The sequence below is a fragment of the Eumetopias jubatus genome, unplaced genomic scaffold (genome assembly GCF_037043125.1).
Source record: "Eumetopias jubatus isolate StellerSeaLion01/CBP00866 unplaced genomic scaffold, mEumJub1_p1.0 scaffold_16, whole genome shotgun sequence".
Taxonomy (NCBI): domain Eukaryota; kingdom Metazoa; phylum Chordata; class Mammalia; order Carnivora; family Otariidae; genus Eumetopias; species Eumetopias jubatus.
This window is the reverse complement of record NW_028274822.1, coordinates 53,098,270-53,117,632: the sequence shown is the minus strand read 5'-3', so window position 1 is coordinate 53,117,632 and position 19,363 is coordinate 53,098,270. Positions and strand designations below refer to the sequence as shown.

The 19,363-nt window shown below is 40.0% G+C and overlaps 1 protein-coding gene across 2 annotated transcripts in view; it reads left to right on the top strand.

Annotated features, from left to right (window-relative positions):
• The window catches only part of LPIN2 (lipin 2), an 88,499-nt gene that overhangs the window by 26,769 nt on the left and 42,367 nt on the right, over positions 1-19,363 (top strand). For both annotated transcript variants that reach the window (XM_028092357.2, XM_028092356.2), the window contains exon 2: positions 15,631-15,831. In XM_028092357.2, the coding sequence (XP_027948158.1) occupies positions 15,640-15,831 (192 nt within the window). In that variant the 5' untranslated portion in view covers positions 15,631-15,639. The remainder of the gene's footprint in view (positions 1-15,630; positions 15,832-19,363) is intronic.

Sequence of the window (19,363 nt, the reverse complement as noted above, 5' to 3'; positions counted from 1 at the left end):
GGAAAAGTAAGTCCTCCTTTTGGGAAAGTGAGGCAGGAGAGGAATAGGAAGTACACCCTTCAATTCTGTTCGTTCCCCATACAGTGAGTTTTCAAGAGAGGACTGGGCATTGATGCCCTTCCTTGCCTGTAAGCTGCCATTTGGGGGTCTCTTGGGGCTTTAAAAAGTACTTGTACTTAGAATCTAGGGGTGGTGGCCTGGTCATCAGGATTCCTCAGAATTCCTCAGTGATTCAAGTGGCAGCCAGGGACAGTGATTCCCAAGTCTGACCAACCCCTGGAACCCTTACTGAACTTCAAATATACACCAAAAACAAAAAAACAAAAAACAAAAACAAAACAGATTTAACAATTAAAGGGGGGTAATGGAGCCTAGGAATTGTTTTTAGTTTAACTTACAGGGGTGCCTGGGTGGCTCAGCTGGTTAAGCGTCCGACTCTTAATTTCAGCTCAGGTTATGATCTCAGGGTCCTGGGATTGAGCCCGAGTCAGGCTCTGTGCTCAGTAGGGAGTTGGCTTGGGGATTTCTCTCTCTCTTCCTCTGCCCCTCATGTCCACTGCTCACACTCACTCGCATGCTCTCTCTAAAATAAATAAATCTTAAAAAAAAAAAAAAAAACTACAGACTTTATTCGTTTTTTTTTTTTTTCCCCACTAAAGTCGTTTTTCTGTTTCGGGATCAAATCCAAAATCCCAGCTTGCTCTTCGTAATGTCACAGTAGTCTGGCAGTGACAGTTCCTCAGTCTTTCCTTGTGTTTTGTGACCTTAACACTCTTTAGTGAGTACTGGTCAGCTATTTTGTAGAATTTCCCTCAGTTTGAGTTTGTCTGATATTATCTCCTCATTTGATGGAGGTCATGTATTTTTGGGAAGAATACCACAGACATGATGTCATATCAGGAGTTCCGTGATGGCGATATGTTTTATTACTGGTGAAGTTTCCCTGATTCACTTGATTAAGGTGGTATCCGGCAGGTTCCTCTACTGTAAAGTTAATGTTTTTCCTTTTGTAATGAATGTATGTCTTGGGGGGAGACTTTGAGAATATACAAACATCCTGTTTCTCCTCAAACTTTTGTCCTCTATTTTTAACATCCATTGCATGCCACAGTTATTACTGTGGTATTCTAATAGTGGTTTTCTATCTCCCTCATTTTGTATTAATTGGAATTCATCTTTAAAGAGAAAGCTGCCCCTTCTTCCTGCTTATTTATTAACTTATGTCTGTGTGGACTCATGAGTATTTTATCCTGTAGGTAATAATCAAATACGATCACTATTCAGTTGCTCAAATTGTGTTAGCTCTAGCCATTGGGAGCTCTTTCACGTTAGCTCCTGTGTTCCTTTAACCTATCCCTATTCTCTTGATTTTGAACAATTTCATACTTTCTGGAACTCCAGCATCAACTTGTATTTCCCTGACTCCAGCCCTGGGATTAACTACTTCTCCAAGGAGCTCTGGTTCTTTTTAGTAGAGAATGGTATTTAGAAACCAAGATCTCGGCTCTAGGTGTGCTTGTTGCTTCTACCGTGTCCTTGATTCTAGTATTCCTCTTAACAGAGAAAGCTAGGATGTTATCAGCACCACGCTCTAACCAACTGAGCTAACGGGCCAACTGCCAGAAAGCTAGGATGTTAAACGTGCATTCTAGCCCAGGTATAAACACACCAACATTTGTGCATCTGTCCATGGAGACTTCTGATTCTAGTCTAATACCACAGGGTTTGTTTTAGCCTTCCCTCTAGGAAATTGCATTTTTAGAAGCTTCCCAGGTATTTATGATTAATCAGACTTGGAGAATGATAGCTTTGGGATATAAATCTGTTAGGTACGTTATGGACCCAAAGGTCTTGTGGCTTTGTTAAGTAGTCTTCGTTGATGAATACTCCCTTTGTTGTTGAATCATCATTGTTTTCTATTCCTGAGTTAGTCATCATTTCTTCTTACACTGAAAAGAATTTTTATGTCACTCCTACCCCTTCTAACTAAGGGAACTCAGCCGGCTAGGAGAGAAAGTCCCCAGTTTTTTGTAATGGAGTGGGAAGCCAGTCCAGTCTATGGCCAGCATTTTTACAAAACTTGTCAGAGAAATTGAGCGCATTTGAGGCAATGTTAGTGGTTTGAATGCACAGGGAGGCCATGTGTATTTTAGTATATACACAACCCACTCAAATGACAGAAAGTTCACAATTTCACTAAAGCCAAATTTATTTTAATCCTTGAATTATCTTCTTTTTGATAAGGCAGTCTGCATTCTTTTTCTCTAAAGCACAGCATTCTTTCTAAAGCATGTACTTGGTCTATCAGACTTGACAATAAACCCTTCAGCCTGGGGTTATCGAGGATGTTTAGACTGTGAACTTTAGGCCCACACATGCTTGTTAAGTTAGTAGTTGTAAAGTTGGTTAAAGTAGGTGCAGTGACCTTCACATTCTACTGGAGTAATTCATCTGGCATGTTCCTACCTGAACTTAACAGGGTACCATATGATGGGGGTTGAGGGACTTTCAGCCCAAGGACTTAACACAGTTGGGACAAGTTTTAAATGTCAGCTTAATTCATCAGTGATATTAACTGAGGTTTTGGGGGGGACATGAGAAGAAGATGAATTTAGTTTAACATGTCTTTCCCTAGACCTACAAATGACAGGAACATGTTTATTTGTTCCCAGTCGCACGGCTATTATTTCAACTATAGAAGAGTCATGATGTCAATTCCTGACATCCAGGTCAGTGAGTAAATAGAAAGAACTTCAAATAAAGTCAGAATGTTTCAAAGGAAATTGTATCCTCCCAATCAATGTGTGGACTAAAGTGATAGTCATCATTGAAAATACAACATATGGTTTCCTTAGAAACTTGCTGAGATTGTATGCCTTTCATATGTGAAAGTGAGCCTAACAGTCAAATTTCCTGTTTTACCTTAGAGTTGCTTATGGTTATCAGTGATCACCACCAAAATAGGTTAGCCACAGTTGTCTTATCCTAGAAAGTTTAGGATGAGAACATCTTGCTTAAAACATATTTATAACAATTGGGGTGCCTGGGTGGCTCAGTCATTAAGCGTCTGCCTTCGACTCAGGTCATGATCCCAGGGTCTTGGGATCGAGCCCCGCATCGGGCTCCCTGCTCGGCGGGAAACCTGCTTCTCCCTCTCCCACTCCCCCTGCTTGTGTTCCTCTCTCTCTGTCTCTCTTTGTCAAATAAATTTTAAAAATCTCAAAAAAATTAAACATTTATGACTATAATGTAGTCATACCTTTAGGGCTACTCATAATAGAAAGCTTAACATTTTTCATGTATGGTAACATGTGGAAGAATCCTCATGGCCTTCTAAAAGCATTTATGAAATTCCTACTTACACATAGCCTTGAAAATTACTAAACTTAGCATTAGTGTTTTTAGGAGCTTATGGTCCCAAGATACAGTAAAAAGCCTGGGCATTTGAGACAGACATATCTGAGTTTTTGTCTGTGAATCACAGTGTAACTCTTTGGCTCTGTGTAAATTGCTTTGTCTCCATGTAAGTTGAGCCCCAGTTTTCTTGCTAGTACAATGCATATGGCATTTACCTCACCTAATTGTGAAGATTAAATGAGATGAGGTATATAAAATGGCATTTGGAAGGGATAAATGTTTTGCCCTCTTTTTTCCCCCGCATCACTTTCCCATAACTAGGAAGAATATGGAGCAAAACATCTGAATTGTAGGTTAGGTTATATGTATGTGTTTTTTCAAGGGTACGCATAGCTTAAAAAGTTACAGTGTGAGTAATTAAAGAGTTTGAATTTTCACCCGTGTAAGTGAATCTCTATTTTAAGTAACTACCACATATGAAAAGCCAAACTTGTAAAACAGTTATTACCACTTTGTAAAATAATTTAAAGGATTTATTTTAATAGCAAACTTCTCCCAGGACACCAAAGATATTTTAAAAACAATAGCTGCAAAATCAGCCTTGCAAAAATACATCTAAAGCAGTCCCATTCCTAAGTTATTTACCCAGTGAAATGAAATTATGTTCACACAAAAGCCTGTATACAAACGTTTTTGATGGCTTTATTTGTAATCGCCAAAAACTGGAAACAAGCCAGATGTCTTCAGCTGGTAGATGAATAAACAAACTTTGGAACATCTGGGTAGTGGGATACTATGTACTTAACACCAGGAGACAAAATGCTGATACCTGCCACAATATTGATTAATCTCAAATGCGTTATGCTAGGTGAGAGAAGCCATATTCAGAAGGCTACATACTATATAGTGTCATTTATGTGACATTCTAGAAAAGACAAGGATTATAGAGACAGAAAACAGATCAGCGGTTGGCTGGGGTTGGGGGGAAAGCATGGACTACAGAAGGGCGGGGGGCATTTTGGGAAAGGATCTAGTTCTATATTTTGATTATGGTGGTTATTACATAATTGCATGATTAAAACTGTACACTAGGGGCACTTGGGTGGCTCAGTCATTAAGCATCTGCCTTCGGCTCAGGTCATGATCCCAGGGTCCTGGGATTGAGCCCCACATTGGGCTCCCTGCTTGTGGGAAGCCTGCTTCTCCCTCTCCCACTCCCCCTGCTTGTGTTCCCTCTCTCGCTGTCTCTCTCTGCCAAGTAAATAAATAAAATCTTCATTCTTTAAAAAAAGAATTGATTTTGAACAGGTCAAGGTATAGCTATTTGAAATTTTTAAATTGCATTTCATGACTTGCCATGAACATTTAGCTAGAAGTTTGTATATGCTGATAGGTGGAACGATTAAACTGATGTTGACTAATAGTTTAATGTCTTTCATTATTAACTATAAATAGAATCTTAAACTCATTACATTTCTTAACGATTTCACTTCTGTGTTTCTCTCTAGTCTCCAGTCAGGTTAAATGTTCCTGTACCATAATCTGTCACCTCATATACAAGTAGATTGGGCATATTTTAGGGCATATTTATGACAGGAAAAAGCATGAACTAAATTATCAGAGACTACCTTAGTTTCAAGCATTATTCTGTAATTTGGGAAACAAAGGGAGAAGTGACGAAGAGAAATACAAGAACTGTTAAATTTTATAGAGCTGCAATAGTCTGAAACGATTTTGGTCACAGGAGTGTTAATGAGGGTTGAGGCAAGTAGTTAGGGCCCACTTTTCCTGGTGTGCTGCTAGCCACTTTAGCATCTACGCAAGGAACACGTACTTCATTATGCGTAGTGAAATCTAAAGATATGTGTAAAATTGAACATTTAGTTTTCCTCTCTCTGTGCCAATTCTGTTGCTTTAAAAAGTGAGTATTTTGTTATATTGCTGAACATTAGGAAAATGAAACTGTTGCTACCAGCTATTTACCTTGAAGGCTGTGCCTTATAGAATTCTAATGTTGGGCATTTTCATGTAAGTAGACTTGCTAGTAGGAAATGATAACCTAAGTTCTATTTCACCCTGTTTTCTATAATAGTCTTTGGTCATGGTATGATCATTGTCACCTTTTGCCTCACCTCTGCTTCAGCTGACTTCCCCATACTGAATTCCCCCGACAGACCAGCCAGTGGTCTCTCCTACAAGTTGCTCTGGGGCTGCCCTGTGTTCAGAGCGATCTGCACAGATGTCATTTGTTCTCACAGGGATATTTTTAGATTTACCGATCGAAGGTGGGTGTCACTTAATTGTCACTCACATACACCAGATTTATGCAAGTTTTTTTCAGTGAAGTCTTAATTAGCATCTGGAAAAACATCGGTTTCAGAATATCTGAGCATTGTTTTTGGAACATTGGGTTGGCCCCCACTATTCTTGGCATTTTTCTTAATGTGTGGCTATGTGTATATATACACACATCTTCATTTACTTCTTGAATTTCTCTTTTAGGTTACAGTACAAAACATCGTGTATATTTCTCCCTCTCCTTGCTGATTCTGTTCACTGGATCTTGCATTCATTGATTCATACATTTGTTGGTCCGAAAATACTCATTAAAAACCTCTCATTGCTAGGCACTGTGCCAGGCTTTGGGGAGACTGTGAAGCATACAACACATCTTTCTTTGTCGGAACTTTAGAGCTTGGAGGTGGGGTACTGTGGTGAGTGCCTTTGGCTGTGGTAACCCTGGATGCACATAGCCATAGACCCCTTGCTGCCTGCGGCTTTCTTAACCCTTGAGCCCATGCCTCCTCGCGCCATCTCTTTTTGATCTTTTGGATTGTGCTCTGTGTGGGCATACTTTATTCCCATCTCTTCTTTATCCAGGAAGACTAAAACCCCCTTGTTCCTCTTATGAAATATTAGATTAACAGCCAACAGTAGTAGCTGGATAGATTGAGAAGAAAACTTAGTTTGGATTTTGGAGGATTGTCCAGAAAATTATTAGGCCAGTAACTGGGGTGGAAAGTAGGGAATTGATGGTTTTTGAACATAAAATAGGGGACACAGTCCTTCCTTCAGTTGTACCTGCTGAAAAGTCAAAGCAAATATTCGAGTAAAACTTGGGACCACCACTTGGGAAAAAAATGTATCTTGCTGTGGCGGCAAAATGTCTTCCCTTTTTTCAACCTTACTCAGCCCAAGATAATTGTTCATCCACTTTGTAGCTAGTGAGCATGGTGAAATCACAGAGAAGTGAGCCCAGTGAGCAAAAATCTGTGCTTTCAAACTTCCTTGAAGAGAATATGTCGTGACAGATTAGAAATCTGAATTTATCGACTCAACAGCCAAAACTCATGTTTTCTCATTTAAAAAAAAAAAAAACCCAAACTGAAAAAAAAATTGTCAAATCACTATGTTGTACACCTGAAATTAAGCTTGTGTGTCAACTGTGCTTTAAAAAAAAAAAAAAAAGTTCTGAGTTCAGGGGAGAAAGGCTTTCACTAGTTTTCTCAGGGTGTTTTTTTGGTGGTGGGGAGGGGGCTTATAGAGAGTTCCAAGTGGCTTTATCAGGTCAGAATCAGTATCCACCTATCTGTATTTAAGTCCTTTGTTGGTAAACATCAGAAATGGACACTGAACCAGCCAAGCAAACAAAGAAACTTATGACCATTCATGAGTCAGAGAAGTGATGAGAGGGCAAGTTGGGGGCTCTGTGCCATCTCAGTGTCGAGCTGGTGGGCCTTCTGGATTATTGCTCAAGTAGCTCAGCCCAGCTAGATTCTTGTTGCTTTGGCTCTCTATACATACTTTGTCTGGGTCAGAGGTCTCCCTACCCTATCAGTCAGCTGGTGCCAAGGTCTAAGTCCCAAAGCCCAGATATAGTTACTAGGGATTTACCCCTTTGTTTGGAGGAGTTTCTGAAAGATGAAATCATTGTGATCCAGGGAGCCTTATAATTACCCTCTGATCTAGCTGATGCGTCATGGATCTGTTCAAATTCCAAAGCAGGAGTATCGGGTCAGGAAATTACCTCTTCTCACCTATCTGTCCTGAAGGTTGATGTTGAATAGTATTGGGTTAAAATTAGGGAAGGAACTGCTAGGAGAGCAATCCTCCCAGATCAGAATTTTTATAAATGAGGGGTACCTGACTGGCTCAGTTGGTAGAGCACGCGACTCTTGATCTCAGGTCTCACGAAATGATCAGGTCAGCTGTTTATTAGAATATACGAAATTCGAGGTCTGTTTAGTTTGGGTTACACGTCAAGGTGATAGATGCGCCTTAAAGGACAGGACACCCGGTTCTCCCAAGCTGAGTCAGGGCTGGGAGCACCAAGTCCATGCAGTAGAGACCGAGTGAGTTCCCAAACCTGGATGCCTGTCAGAGTCACGGAGAACCCGTCCTTAAGATCCCACTTCCAGTTTTTTATGTCTGGACTGGGGTCCGGGAATCTACATTCTTCAGCAGCAAAACTTGATTCTGTTACAGGTGGTCAGAGGACTACTCTTTGGAAATAGTAGCCTTACAGTGTGGTCCTTGTCAGTTTTCTTCGCTTAGCAGGAAAAAAGTTGGTTAGACCTAAAACAGTCCCTGACTGTGCCTTCAAACAAGGGAGGTCATAGGGCTGTTCTCTAGAAAGACACCTCATAATCTACAGGAAACTGACTAGAAACCCAGATCCTCCAAAGAACACCTCATCCCAGCTAAATCTGTGTCTCAGGAAAGAATCTTCTGAGGCTAGACACCAGCTCCAAAAGATTTCTAGACTTCCCCTGTACATCTTCTCTAAAGAAAGAGCCAAGATAGCAGCCAAGGCTTTAAGCCTTCTTGTAGTTCATTTTATGATAGACTGATTTTGGAGGTAGCAGAAACAGGCATGGAATTTTATTATAGGATCTCTTGCTTTTACGTGGAGCTATGCTTCCCTAGCCTGGGTCATCTTCATAATTAGTTATTAAGCTTCAAAAAAATTCAGGAAAATCTGCATTTTAAAAAACTGTTAAGGATGATTTTCATAAACACGAAATTTTGAACCAGTGTAATAAGTAAAAATTTTTTGAAGTTTAGCCTTAGTAGGACGTTCCCCACCAAGTCTGCCCTTTTTATTTCCATATTTAAGTTGGTTTCTTCATTCAGCAGTATTTACTGAATCCCATCTATGTGCCAGATGTATTTCTAGCTCTGTCTAGAAATTGTGGCTTGATCCTAACCAGCTGCTTCCTTTCCCTTAGCATCACCTTGGGTCTGTCACAGGTCCTTCTGATTTTCAGTCTCTGCACTTCTGCCTTTAGAGCTCTGCTGTCTCTTATTTGAATTGTTTGTACAGTACTCCGGAATTTTGCTGGGAGACAGTGGGTTTTAGTTTACAGATTCTGTACACAGGGACTGAATGGTCCTAGAAATGAAGGAGAGCCCTGTTTCCACAATCGCAGGACAGAAGGGGACCTGCTGTGATCTTGAGACTTCAGGGCAGTGCATTTTAGAGGTGCAGCTGTCAGCATTTCCTCATGGACTTTAGTTTCAAGGAAATCAGATGGGCCTTACTGCACCATCTACTTTGGATCCTTGGGGTAAGGCCCTTCCCTCACCAAGGGCAAGGGCTGTTCCTTGTGCTGCTGCTATTTCCTTTACTTATTTTATAGAGCAAGAATTAAAAGGCAGCTATTTATAAAATAAGAAAAATTAAACAAATTAGCATTTTGTTATGATGGGGGATTAAAAAGCTGAGTGGTACAAAGTAAGGCATTTATTTGAATTTAAATGGCCAAGAGTGGCTTCTCCAGGAAAGCGGGGTTCCTTTTCAGACTTAGTGTCAGTTGTCTGTTCTCACTCAGAGATAGCGCTGTTTTGTATAGTTTTCCATTACATATGTCTAGCCAACTTGTAACCTCATTTAGTTCTTTGTGATCTCCATATTGTCTGCTGGCCACCGAGTAAATGTTAGAAAATGTCTTTTGACAGGATGTGGGCAGTTCATCTGGGGGATTTTTCATTCGCAAATGCCTGACCTCCCAGACTAGGGAGAAGCTTTCAGCAGGTGCTGCTGTGTCTGCCCTTGCTGCCTTTCATCTCCTACTTTTTTCAGAGTTCAGTTCTTAGCTGAACATGCCCTCCAGTTCATGCTTGGCTACCTTTAAGAGACTCTGGAATTCCTGGAAGATTGTAGGACTTAAGTACAACTTGAGTTCAGCCCTGAGATCTCTTGTCCTCAGGGTTACTAGCTCACCTTGAGAGGCCCATGATTTAAGTTACTGTGGGAAGTAGCAAGAAGGTTGGGATCCTGAGTCACAGTACAGCTGGGTTCTAGTGAATAATAATGGAAAGTAAACCTTTTTTCTCAGCCTAAATGTGAAATGAAAAATGTCTGTCTTGCATAATCTAAATTCTCTTTTTGAAGATCAAATGAAGTATGTTTGAGAAAGTTCTTAAAAAATATTAAGTGCTACTCAAAGGCAGAATATAAGCTTGGATGCCTGGAGGAGGTTGGTCTAGGAGCATAGGTATAAGCTGGAATGTGTACAAGGCAACAGTGTTCTGGTGTTTGTTTCCTGAAGTATCTAGAAGTTTCTGTTCCCTCATAGCACACTCCTCACATCTGTGAGCAGAAGGTTAGAATGTTCAGGGCAGGTTCTTGGATAAAAGCTGTTCATCTCTGCCCACAAGCCCCGACCACACGTGATCTCCCAGGAAGTCTACTTCCTAATCTTGAAATGCAGGCCTAGCAGGAAATAGTATTCAGTGCTACCTCTGGTAGCAAGCAGAGGAGACTTGGGGGCCAAGTAGCATTAAGTAAAAATAATATTCCAGTTGCTAAAAGCAGCCCACTTGCAACAAGAAATCTGGGGGCGGGGGTCTCAAGGCTTGGGATCCGTGCTTAGAGCATTTCTATCACTTAGAGATACGATTAAGGACATGGGCTCTAGAATCAGACTTGAGTTTGAATATCAGCTTTACCACTTAGTGTGGTGACATTGTACACTGTTGAACCCCAGTTTCCTCATATAAATGGGAATATTGATCTAATATTCAGGAACTAAAGTACAGGTTTACATAGCACTTGACATGTGATGGACATTATAACGTGTTAGTAGTGCTAACTAGTTAATAGTATTGAATAAATATATGAAGGTAAACTTAGGAAACAGATTTTGACAAAGATGTATATGAGTGGTTTGGAATGTATCCATTTTTGTATTGATCACAGTTTAGAAATTGTTTTTTAATAGCGCCTATATCTCTTTTCCTTAGCAAAAATTATTTTTGAACATATCACCTTTAAATAATTTGGGGCAGTTTTTATAGGAAGAGGATCTGTACTTGAACCTAATTACTGATGGATTCCATTTATAAATGTCTCCTACATATCATGATGGTTTATTTAGTTTCTCTGATGCTCAGGAAAAGCTGCTAAACAAATCTTTAAATTTTTGGTACGTAATTGAATCTTGAAAGCTACTCATTTATTCCAGATACTAGTGTATGTTTACTTTAAAATATTTGATAAGAAAAATCTAATAGTGGACACTATTGACTTTTATTCATGAAGGACTGATTCAGATCTATTGAATTTTATGCATAAGGGGCCATTTCGTTTCTGATAAGTATTTTAGTTAATTACTGTCTTCTGACTCTTTCCATTTTTAGTTTAGTGATCAGTAAGCGCTTCCCTTTCTTGGGAGCTCCCGATATTTAACCCAGCCCATGGGAGCCAGTGCCTGCACCTAAACACACTTTACGTTGTATATATTGGATATCAGTCAGGTCTGTCTGCACCACTCTGTCTAGTTTTGGATTTCCCATTTAAAGAAAGTTCTCTGGTTTGTCCGAAAAGTGAAAGTAAACCCAGTCATTTTAGATATTTTAAGGAAGAAGAATGTTTAGCCCAGAATAGATGAGACCTAGTTATGGTTGAACAACAAACTCTTCGGTGTAAGTGGTATCATTTAGAAGAGGGTGGCGCATATCCATTGTGAGTTCTAGTGGACATAGTAACTAGGGCTGTCTGATACAGTTATGAACTTCTTGGTGAAAGGAGTGAGTCTTTGTCAGTGAAGTACCCCAACATTGAAAAACAGTAGGGCAGTTATGATGTTTAAGAAGATAACTTGTCTTAGTTCAGGCTTCCATAACAAAATACCACAGATTGGGTGGCTTAAACAACATTTATTTTTCACAGTTTTTGGAGACTGGGAAGTCCAAGATAAGGTGCTGGCCAATTTTAGTTCCTAGTGAGGGCCCACTTCCAGGCTTGCACATAACCACCTTCTGTTTCCTCACATAGTAGGAGGAGAGAACATGAGCTCTCCTAATGAGAACATTAATCCCATCTTGAAGGTCCTACCTCTTGGCCTCATCTAAACCTGATTACCTCCCAAAGGCCCCATCTCCAAATACCCTCACATTGAGGGTTAGGGCTTCAACATAAGAATTTGAGAAACAGACACAAATAGTCCATAACAATATTTAACCTTTTAAAGCCTTAATTTTATTATCTTTAAAAATAGAAATAATATTTACTCATTCATAAGGTAGTTCTGAGATAATGCATTTTGGTACATACATAGTGGGCTGCCTGGGTGACTCAGTGGGTTAAGCATCTGACTCTTGATTTCAGCTCAGGTCATGATCTCAGGATTGTGAGATCGAGCTCTGGCTCCGCACAGGGCATGGAGCTTGCTTGGGATTCTCTCTCCCCCTCCATCTGCTCCACCCCACCTTTAAAATATTGTTAAGAATTTGGTACATAGTAAGCTCTCAAAAAATTAGTTGCTGCTAACTGTGATGATTAACTTTACCATATTTCAGGGATGTGCTAGAAGTGCTTTTGGTATTTGAAAGACTGGACTAGATACTTTCAGTTCTAAGAATTAGTTAATACATGTTTATATTTTCTTTTGTGCTTGTGAGCCTGAAGATAGGGATGCTGCTCTATGAACATCCTTCAGTTCCACATTCCTCTCTCTGTATGGGCATCTTTATGTCCATCTGCTTTCTGATTATGTATGTATTCTTATTCTGTCTTTGCTTTGTCTCTGAATTTCCATCTGTCTGTCTCTGCATCCCCTCTCTCTCATTCTCTTTCCCTGTCTGTTCTTGAATTTATTTTCTCTCTTCTGTTTTTTTCTCATCATTCGCTCTAATGAATAATTTACAATGTATGTTATTTTGCTATATTTTTTAATCTTTGTTTTATTCAAAAGGTAGTGTCTTCAGTGAGGAGTATCCCTGACATGTGACTGGGTACTTAATCGTCTGTCTTTCTGCCCCTGTTCGGAGTCCCACTTTCCCAGGCGTTAAACAGGATGGGTGTCAGAGGCCCTGAATTTGTTCTCACTTAGCTTTATTATGGCTAGTGCTGGGCTGGACATATAGGAATGAAGTTTTTTGGTGATAGATAATGGTTAAAGAAGAAGCTGTTTAACATATCATGTGTACAATGACCAACTGCTTTCCCCCCAGACATAACCATGAGGGGGAGCCCCCATCCCTAGCTTAGTTGGAGTGCCCCTCCTAGCAGAAGTGTGCCCCTCATTCCTAGGGTGTAGTGAATGTTAGAGCCGCAGGACTCCCTTTACTTTTGTTTTCCCAGCCTTCATAATACACACAGAATTGTTTTATATCTGCTAAGGAAAAAAAAAACAGTCATTTGATAGCGTATATTTTTCTACATTTAGCAACTGGCATTTACCCAGTAGACTGTCTTGTATAACAGCGCTTCCTTTAACCATGGTAATTAAAATCATTTTGAATAGATGTAGTTACACTTAATTATGGATCCTGTGTTCTAGTTGATGTAAGCTCCTTACACATTTAGTTTTTAAGACTTGTTTTATGGCTGAATGGAGATGAAGTTAACATTTTTCATTTTCTTTTAAGAAAAGAATATATATAATTACATAATTAGTTACGAAATTAAAAAATTTTTTTAACAAAACTCATTTTTAAATTGCCACCAGTCAGGCAGTAATACAAGATTGACTTCTTGGGTGGTGGTTCATGTACATGCTGTGACAATCAAAAAGCATGTCGTGAACATATATTACTTACAGCATATATTACTTACAGCAACCTGGATGAATCTCCATAGCAATAGAAGTGGGAAAAGGCAATCACAAAATGTTATATACCATATGATTCCATTTATATAACTTTCTTAAAAATGACCAAAAAAACAAGTGAAGAACAAATTAGTGGTTGTCAGGGATTAAGGAGAGAGTGACAGAAGTGGCTGAGTGTGGCTATGAAGGCCAATAGGATGGATCTTTATGATAATGGAAATGTTCTCCATTTTGACTGAATCAATGTTGACATCCTGATTGAGGTATTGCACTAGAATTCTGCAAGATGTTGCCATTGGGGAAACTGGTTTAAAGGATACATGGGATCTCTTTGTATTATTTCTTAAAACTACATGCCTGTGAATCTACAGTTACTGCAAAAATTACTAATTTTTAAAAATGAGATGTAATACGAATATTCTGATGAAATATTATTTCCTCCCTACATATGTTTCTCTCTTTTTTTGTCTTATTTATTGATGGTTCATTTGATCATTCCTTTATTCATTGAAGAAATCATTATTGAACACTTGCCTAGTTTGGCCTTACCAAATGAATCCTTCTAAAACCAAAATCACACCAACTTGTAACTGTTTTGTAAAGGATATGGCCTAATTTAGTAGTGAGTTTAGCAGTTAGTTTACATCCTCAAAGTTATCTCTTCTGTAGATAAATTTTGGGGCCTTGGTAACATTAAAATATTCAAAAAATTTTCTGGGATAAAATTATGGCTGTGCTTAATGGTGTAAAACTGGTGGGTCTTGATTACACATTCATCTGTGTAGAAGAGAAAAAAATGTTTAAGTGGAATCTGGGCACTGCCAGCAGGCAGGCACTCAATTGTGGGGAGGAGGGTGAGTTTCTCTAGAGGCAGATGTCCTGGCAGGCCCCTAAGTTTTCCCAGTGGAGTAACATTCTCCCAATTCAGCTTTGGACTTATCTGACAACATAGAACGTGATCTTTGGTAACTTTTCTGAGCATGTAACTTTGAGCTTAAGGCTCCTGAAAAGCTGAGTTTAAAGAGACAACTGTGCTTATGATGAATGACCTAAAGAATAATCTGTCTGTTCTCTGGTTCAGTAAAAGTTGGCCTCTGGATTAGCCGGAGCTGTGGAGGATCTCTTGTTTGGTCTGTGTCCCACCTGTACCCAGGAGAATGATTTGCTGAATTGTGCTTTGACATAATACGAGGGGTGTCGGTGTCTAATGAATGAAACGTGGTATTTGATAGCTGGAGATGAAACTTGACATCCTTGGGACTGATGAGGAGCTATTTTTTTCTAATTAGTAAAAGTTGAGGGAGATTCAAAGAGACTTCCCCACTGGTCTTCAACACCTACTGTATGGTGGGCTCCCCAACCTGTGGTCTTAGCTGCAGCCACAATGGATGTGGGGCACAAGAGGAAGCATTTCCTCTCATCCCTCAGCCCTGGTCAGGTGCACACTCCTTCCTTGACCCTTTCTGGAGGAGTATTTTAGAGCCTAGTGATCCTGATTTGACTAATTATTGTTGAGCAACACGATTAAAACCCTTTTCTGTGCTTTGTAGAACATGAATATATGTTCGAGTGAGTTGTGTTCAAGTATTGAGGGGATTTTCAATAAAAGTAATGTTATAAATAGGTTAGGCCCAGTCTAGCTCACCCAGAGTTTATTTAATCTAGCATGTCTCTGACCCATATACTATTAATAGTTTTGTAGAAAACTCATCTTTCACTTACTTGTCTTCAGCAGAAACAACCTGTTTTCTGGTTTCTTCTGGAGGTGATCATTGGTCATTTTTTTTCTGCTTGGCTGCTGTGGTCAGGGTGGATGCAGTTGCCCCACGTTACCAGTGATCTTGGGCAAGAGGGCAGAGATGGTAGTCTGGGTTCTTTGGTGGTTCTGTGCAGATTCTAAACTTTAGGGGTAACCCCTACAGGCAGCTGCAAGGATCCATGATGATGGAAAAGAAAAGGGAACTTACGCATGCCTGAGGCCCTGGCTGGGACAGCCTCTCAAGATACAAAAGGACCACCTGATTTTGTCCTTGTGTGAAAATACGTAAAAACAGTGGTAGCATGAGACTTACTGGTTCGAAATCAGCAAGGTTAATAAAATATGTAATATGGTTTACAAATGTGCAATGTCTTTTTAATTACTACTATTTTTTTCTTTGTCATTAGATCCACAAATTCATTGTTACTATCTCATATAAATTTTTTTTTGTCTTTGTAGTTTCAAACCATGAATTATGTGGGACAGCTGGCTGGGCAGGTGATTGTCACTGTGAAGGAACTCTACAAGGGCATTAACCAAGCCACTTTGTCCGGGTGCATCGACGTCATTGTGGTGCGGCAGCAGGATGGCACCTATCAGTGCTCGCCTTTTCACGTTCGGTTTGGGAAGCTGGGGGTCCTGAGATCCAAAGAGAAAGTGGTGAGTGCAGGGGACAGCTTGTTCTCAAGGAGGGTGAAAGGTTAGATGGTAACAGAATAAATTGTTCTTATGTGCTTTCCGGGCTTCCCCCGACTGCTGCAGTGGTTGGGGGAACAGACACCTGTATGATGTTGAAGATAATGGTATAAGAAGTCAATCTTTATGTGTTATTTTGAAGTTGCTGCTGAATATAAGTCTTACTATAGAAAGTCCAAGGGGGCAAAAAAGGCTGAAAATTATCTTGATAATCCTATTTGTTGCAACTCAGAAGAACAAAATAGAGAAACTGGAGTTATAAATGGGGAAGGTTAGGTGTCTTTGAAAAGTTTCTTTACCTTATACAGCACTTTAAAATATTTAAGGAAGGAACACCTGGGTGGCTCATTTGGTTATGTGTCTGCCTTTGGCTTGGGTCATGATCCCAGGGTCCTGAGATGGAGTCCCACATTGGGCTCCTTGCTCAGCAGGGACCCTGCTTCTCCCTATGCCTGGCGCTTTCCCTGCTTGTGCGCTTCACTCTCTGTCTCTGGCAAATAAAATTAAAAAAATTTTATAAAATATTTAGGGCAATGCCTTCATACCAGTTGTGAATGGGATAGACTGATGTAATCCAGAATACATTTATTTAAACAAAATTCATGCCAAATTTGTTTTGACAGAGCTGTTAAATCTTATTTGTATCTAAATTTTGTTAGTTAATACCAGGACTTGTCTCCAGATCTTACTAAATGCAAACCTACATGCCATAGGCTTGTTGGCTTTTATTTATTTTGGGGAAGATTCATTCAGAAAGAAAACAATTTGTGTTGGTTTTCCTTTTTCTTACATTCGCCACCTTCAAGTAATGGAGCAATGCGAAGGCTTGTAAATGTATTGGATGTCAGGGCACCTGGGTGGCTCAGTTGGTTAAGCGACTGCCTTCGGCTCAGGTCATGATCCTGGAGTCCCGGGATCGAGTCCCACATCGGGCTCCCTGCTCAGCAGGGAGTCTGCTTCTCCCTCTGACCCTCTTCCCTCTTGTGCTCTCTGTCTCTCATTCTCTCCCTCTCAAATAAATAAATAAAATCTTAAAAAAAAAATGTATTGGATGTCAGTCAGTTTAGAACACTGAGCTGGTAATAAAACTTGCAGGTACATGGTGGTAGTTTTCCTTTCTACTCTTACCCCACATTATCTACCTGAACAATGTAGGGAGATTTTGTCAGGATTTTGAAAGATTCACAACATATTGGGGCACAGAGCTATGTGTTAGAGGACCACTGGCATAAGTTGGAAACATCTTATTCCTTAAAATAGAAATTTCTATCTTAATTAAACATAGGTTGTTTTGAGAATGGAAGAAAACTTTTACGTTTTCACAGCACTAGATATTCTCCCTTCCTGCCCTCCCCGCCCCCCCCAAACACATCTTTTTTTCTAGGGGTTATAAATCAGTTCTCCACTGGAGAGCCATGTTGCAGGGTGGCAGGGGTTCAGTCACCCTTTGGAAACCAAAAGCAGTCACGCAGTTCATTTAGTAACTTGGAAACTGCCCATTGCAAAACAGTGTTCAGCCACAGTTAGGCTTCTTGGAATTTTTTTTTTCTTGCCAGTAACACTAACCTATAGTACTTTCAGACTTTATCTGCTCTGGGAGAATCTCTATGAAACTGTTTATGCACTGAAATTTCCCATTAGCTTTGCAAGGATCTAGTCATAAAATGGCTTATATGGCACTTTTGTTTGTTCTTCTGTGATCTGTGTTTTTGATCAGCAGATTGGTTAAGTCTTCTGGCCTTTCAGAATGGAATCTGCAGGCTGTTGTATGTGTAAGCATTTGTGTATCTGTAAATGGTGTCTGGACAGACAACATACCTCTTTCTACATGCTGTATGCTTCCAATTAAGATGTAGTACAGTTTATGTACAAGGCTGCCCAAATGATTGTGTTAAATATCTTGTCTCACCCTTGGATTATTTAATAGGAATCTATCCATGAGACACAGGAAAAGAGAAAATTACTTCTTTTGCACTAATATCCCAGAAATCCAAAGGATGTGTTTGAAAGGAAATTTGGCTATTTAACCGAAACACAGCTTTCCTGTGAGAGTAAAACCGAAACCGTGTCTGCCTTGAGATACTCAGGCAATTTGGATTAACTATTTGTCTTATTTTAGGTCAGTTTGGATTAGGGAAAGCTATTCATTGTTTTTAAAATAAGACCCCAGTTATGGTGACACCTATGAAGTAGACTTGAAATCATAATCACCTTTAAGCCTCTGGTTAGGGAAATAATAATAATTTTCCCACTGGCATTGGTATGTTCTTGTTTGATAGAACACCAGTACTCCTAGTGTACTTCATAACTCAAGAGTTGAATTTCAGAAGGTAAACCTGCAGTTGATATTTTAGATATCAGTTTTGTTGATCTAACACAAAACTTACTTATCGAAGTTAAATAACCCAGTGTATTAGACAGGAATTTTCCATTGTGTGTGACAAAAATCCACCTCACACTAGCTTAAGCAGAAAAGGGAATTTATTGGCTTGTGTAACTAAAGTCCAGGGGCATTTGAATTAATCAGGGCTTTATTTAGAGTCTGAGGGTATTACCAGAACTCTGTCTCCTCCCACCTCTCAGCTCTGCATCCCTTCATGTGTCTGCTTTCTAATGCAAGATGGCCACAATACCTCCAGGCTTACTTCCGAGGAACTCAGCAACCGTAGTAGAAAGAGCTGTTTTCTTCCTACAGAAGCATCAATGTTTAGTCTCCCTGTCAGAATTGTCAGTCTCCCTGGTCCGATAGCTGGGATGGAATATATCGATCGGCTTGGCATGGACAGCAGCCTCGCCTCCTCGCTTTGAAGCCACACCTGAAACAGATGATGAATAGATCCCAAAGGACACACCAGAGATACTCTTACCTGAAGAATGGCATGCCAGAACAAGAGTCTGCTACAGCCAGTATTTCTTCTCTTTTCTTTTTAAGATTTTATTTATTTTAGGGAGGGAGGGTGGGGGGGAGAGAGAGAGTGAGCATGAACAGAGGGAGAGGGAGGGAGATAGAGAATCTCAAGCAGACTCTGACTGAGCATAGGGCCAACATGGGGCTCAATCCCAGGACCCTGAGATCATGACCTGAGCTGAAATCAAGAGTTGGCAACTTAACTGACTGAGCCACCTAGGCACCCCTACAGCCAGTATTTCTAAAAAGCAAATCAGTTCTGTTTCAACATCTGTCATATGTATATATATATATATATTTTTTTTTTTTTTTAAAGATTTTATTTATTTGAGAGAGAGCACATGACGGGGGGAGGGTCAGAGGGAGAAGCAGACTCCCCGCCAAGCAGGGAGCCCTATGCAGGACTCGATCCCGGGACTCCAGGATCATGACCTGAGCCGAAAGCAGTCGCTTAACCAACTGAGCCACCCAGGCACCCTGTCATATATATTGAGTAAGATTAAGCCACAGGGTAGGAAGTATGACTATACAGTTATGAGTATTGTTTTAGATACCAGTTTACAAGGTACATCAGAATGAGTATGCCAG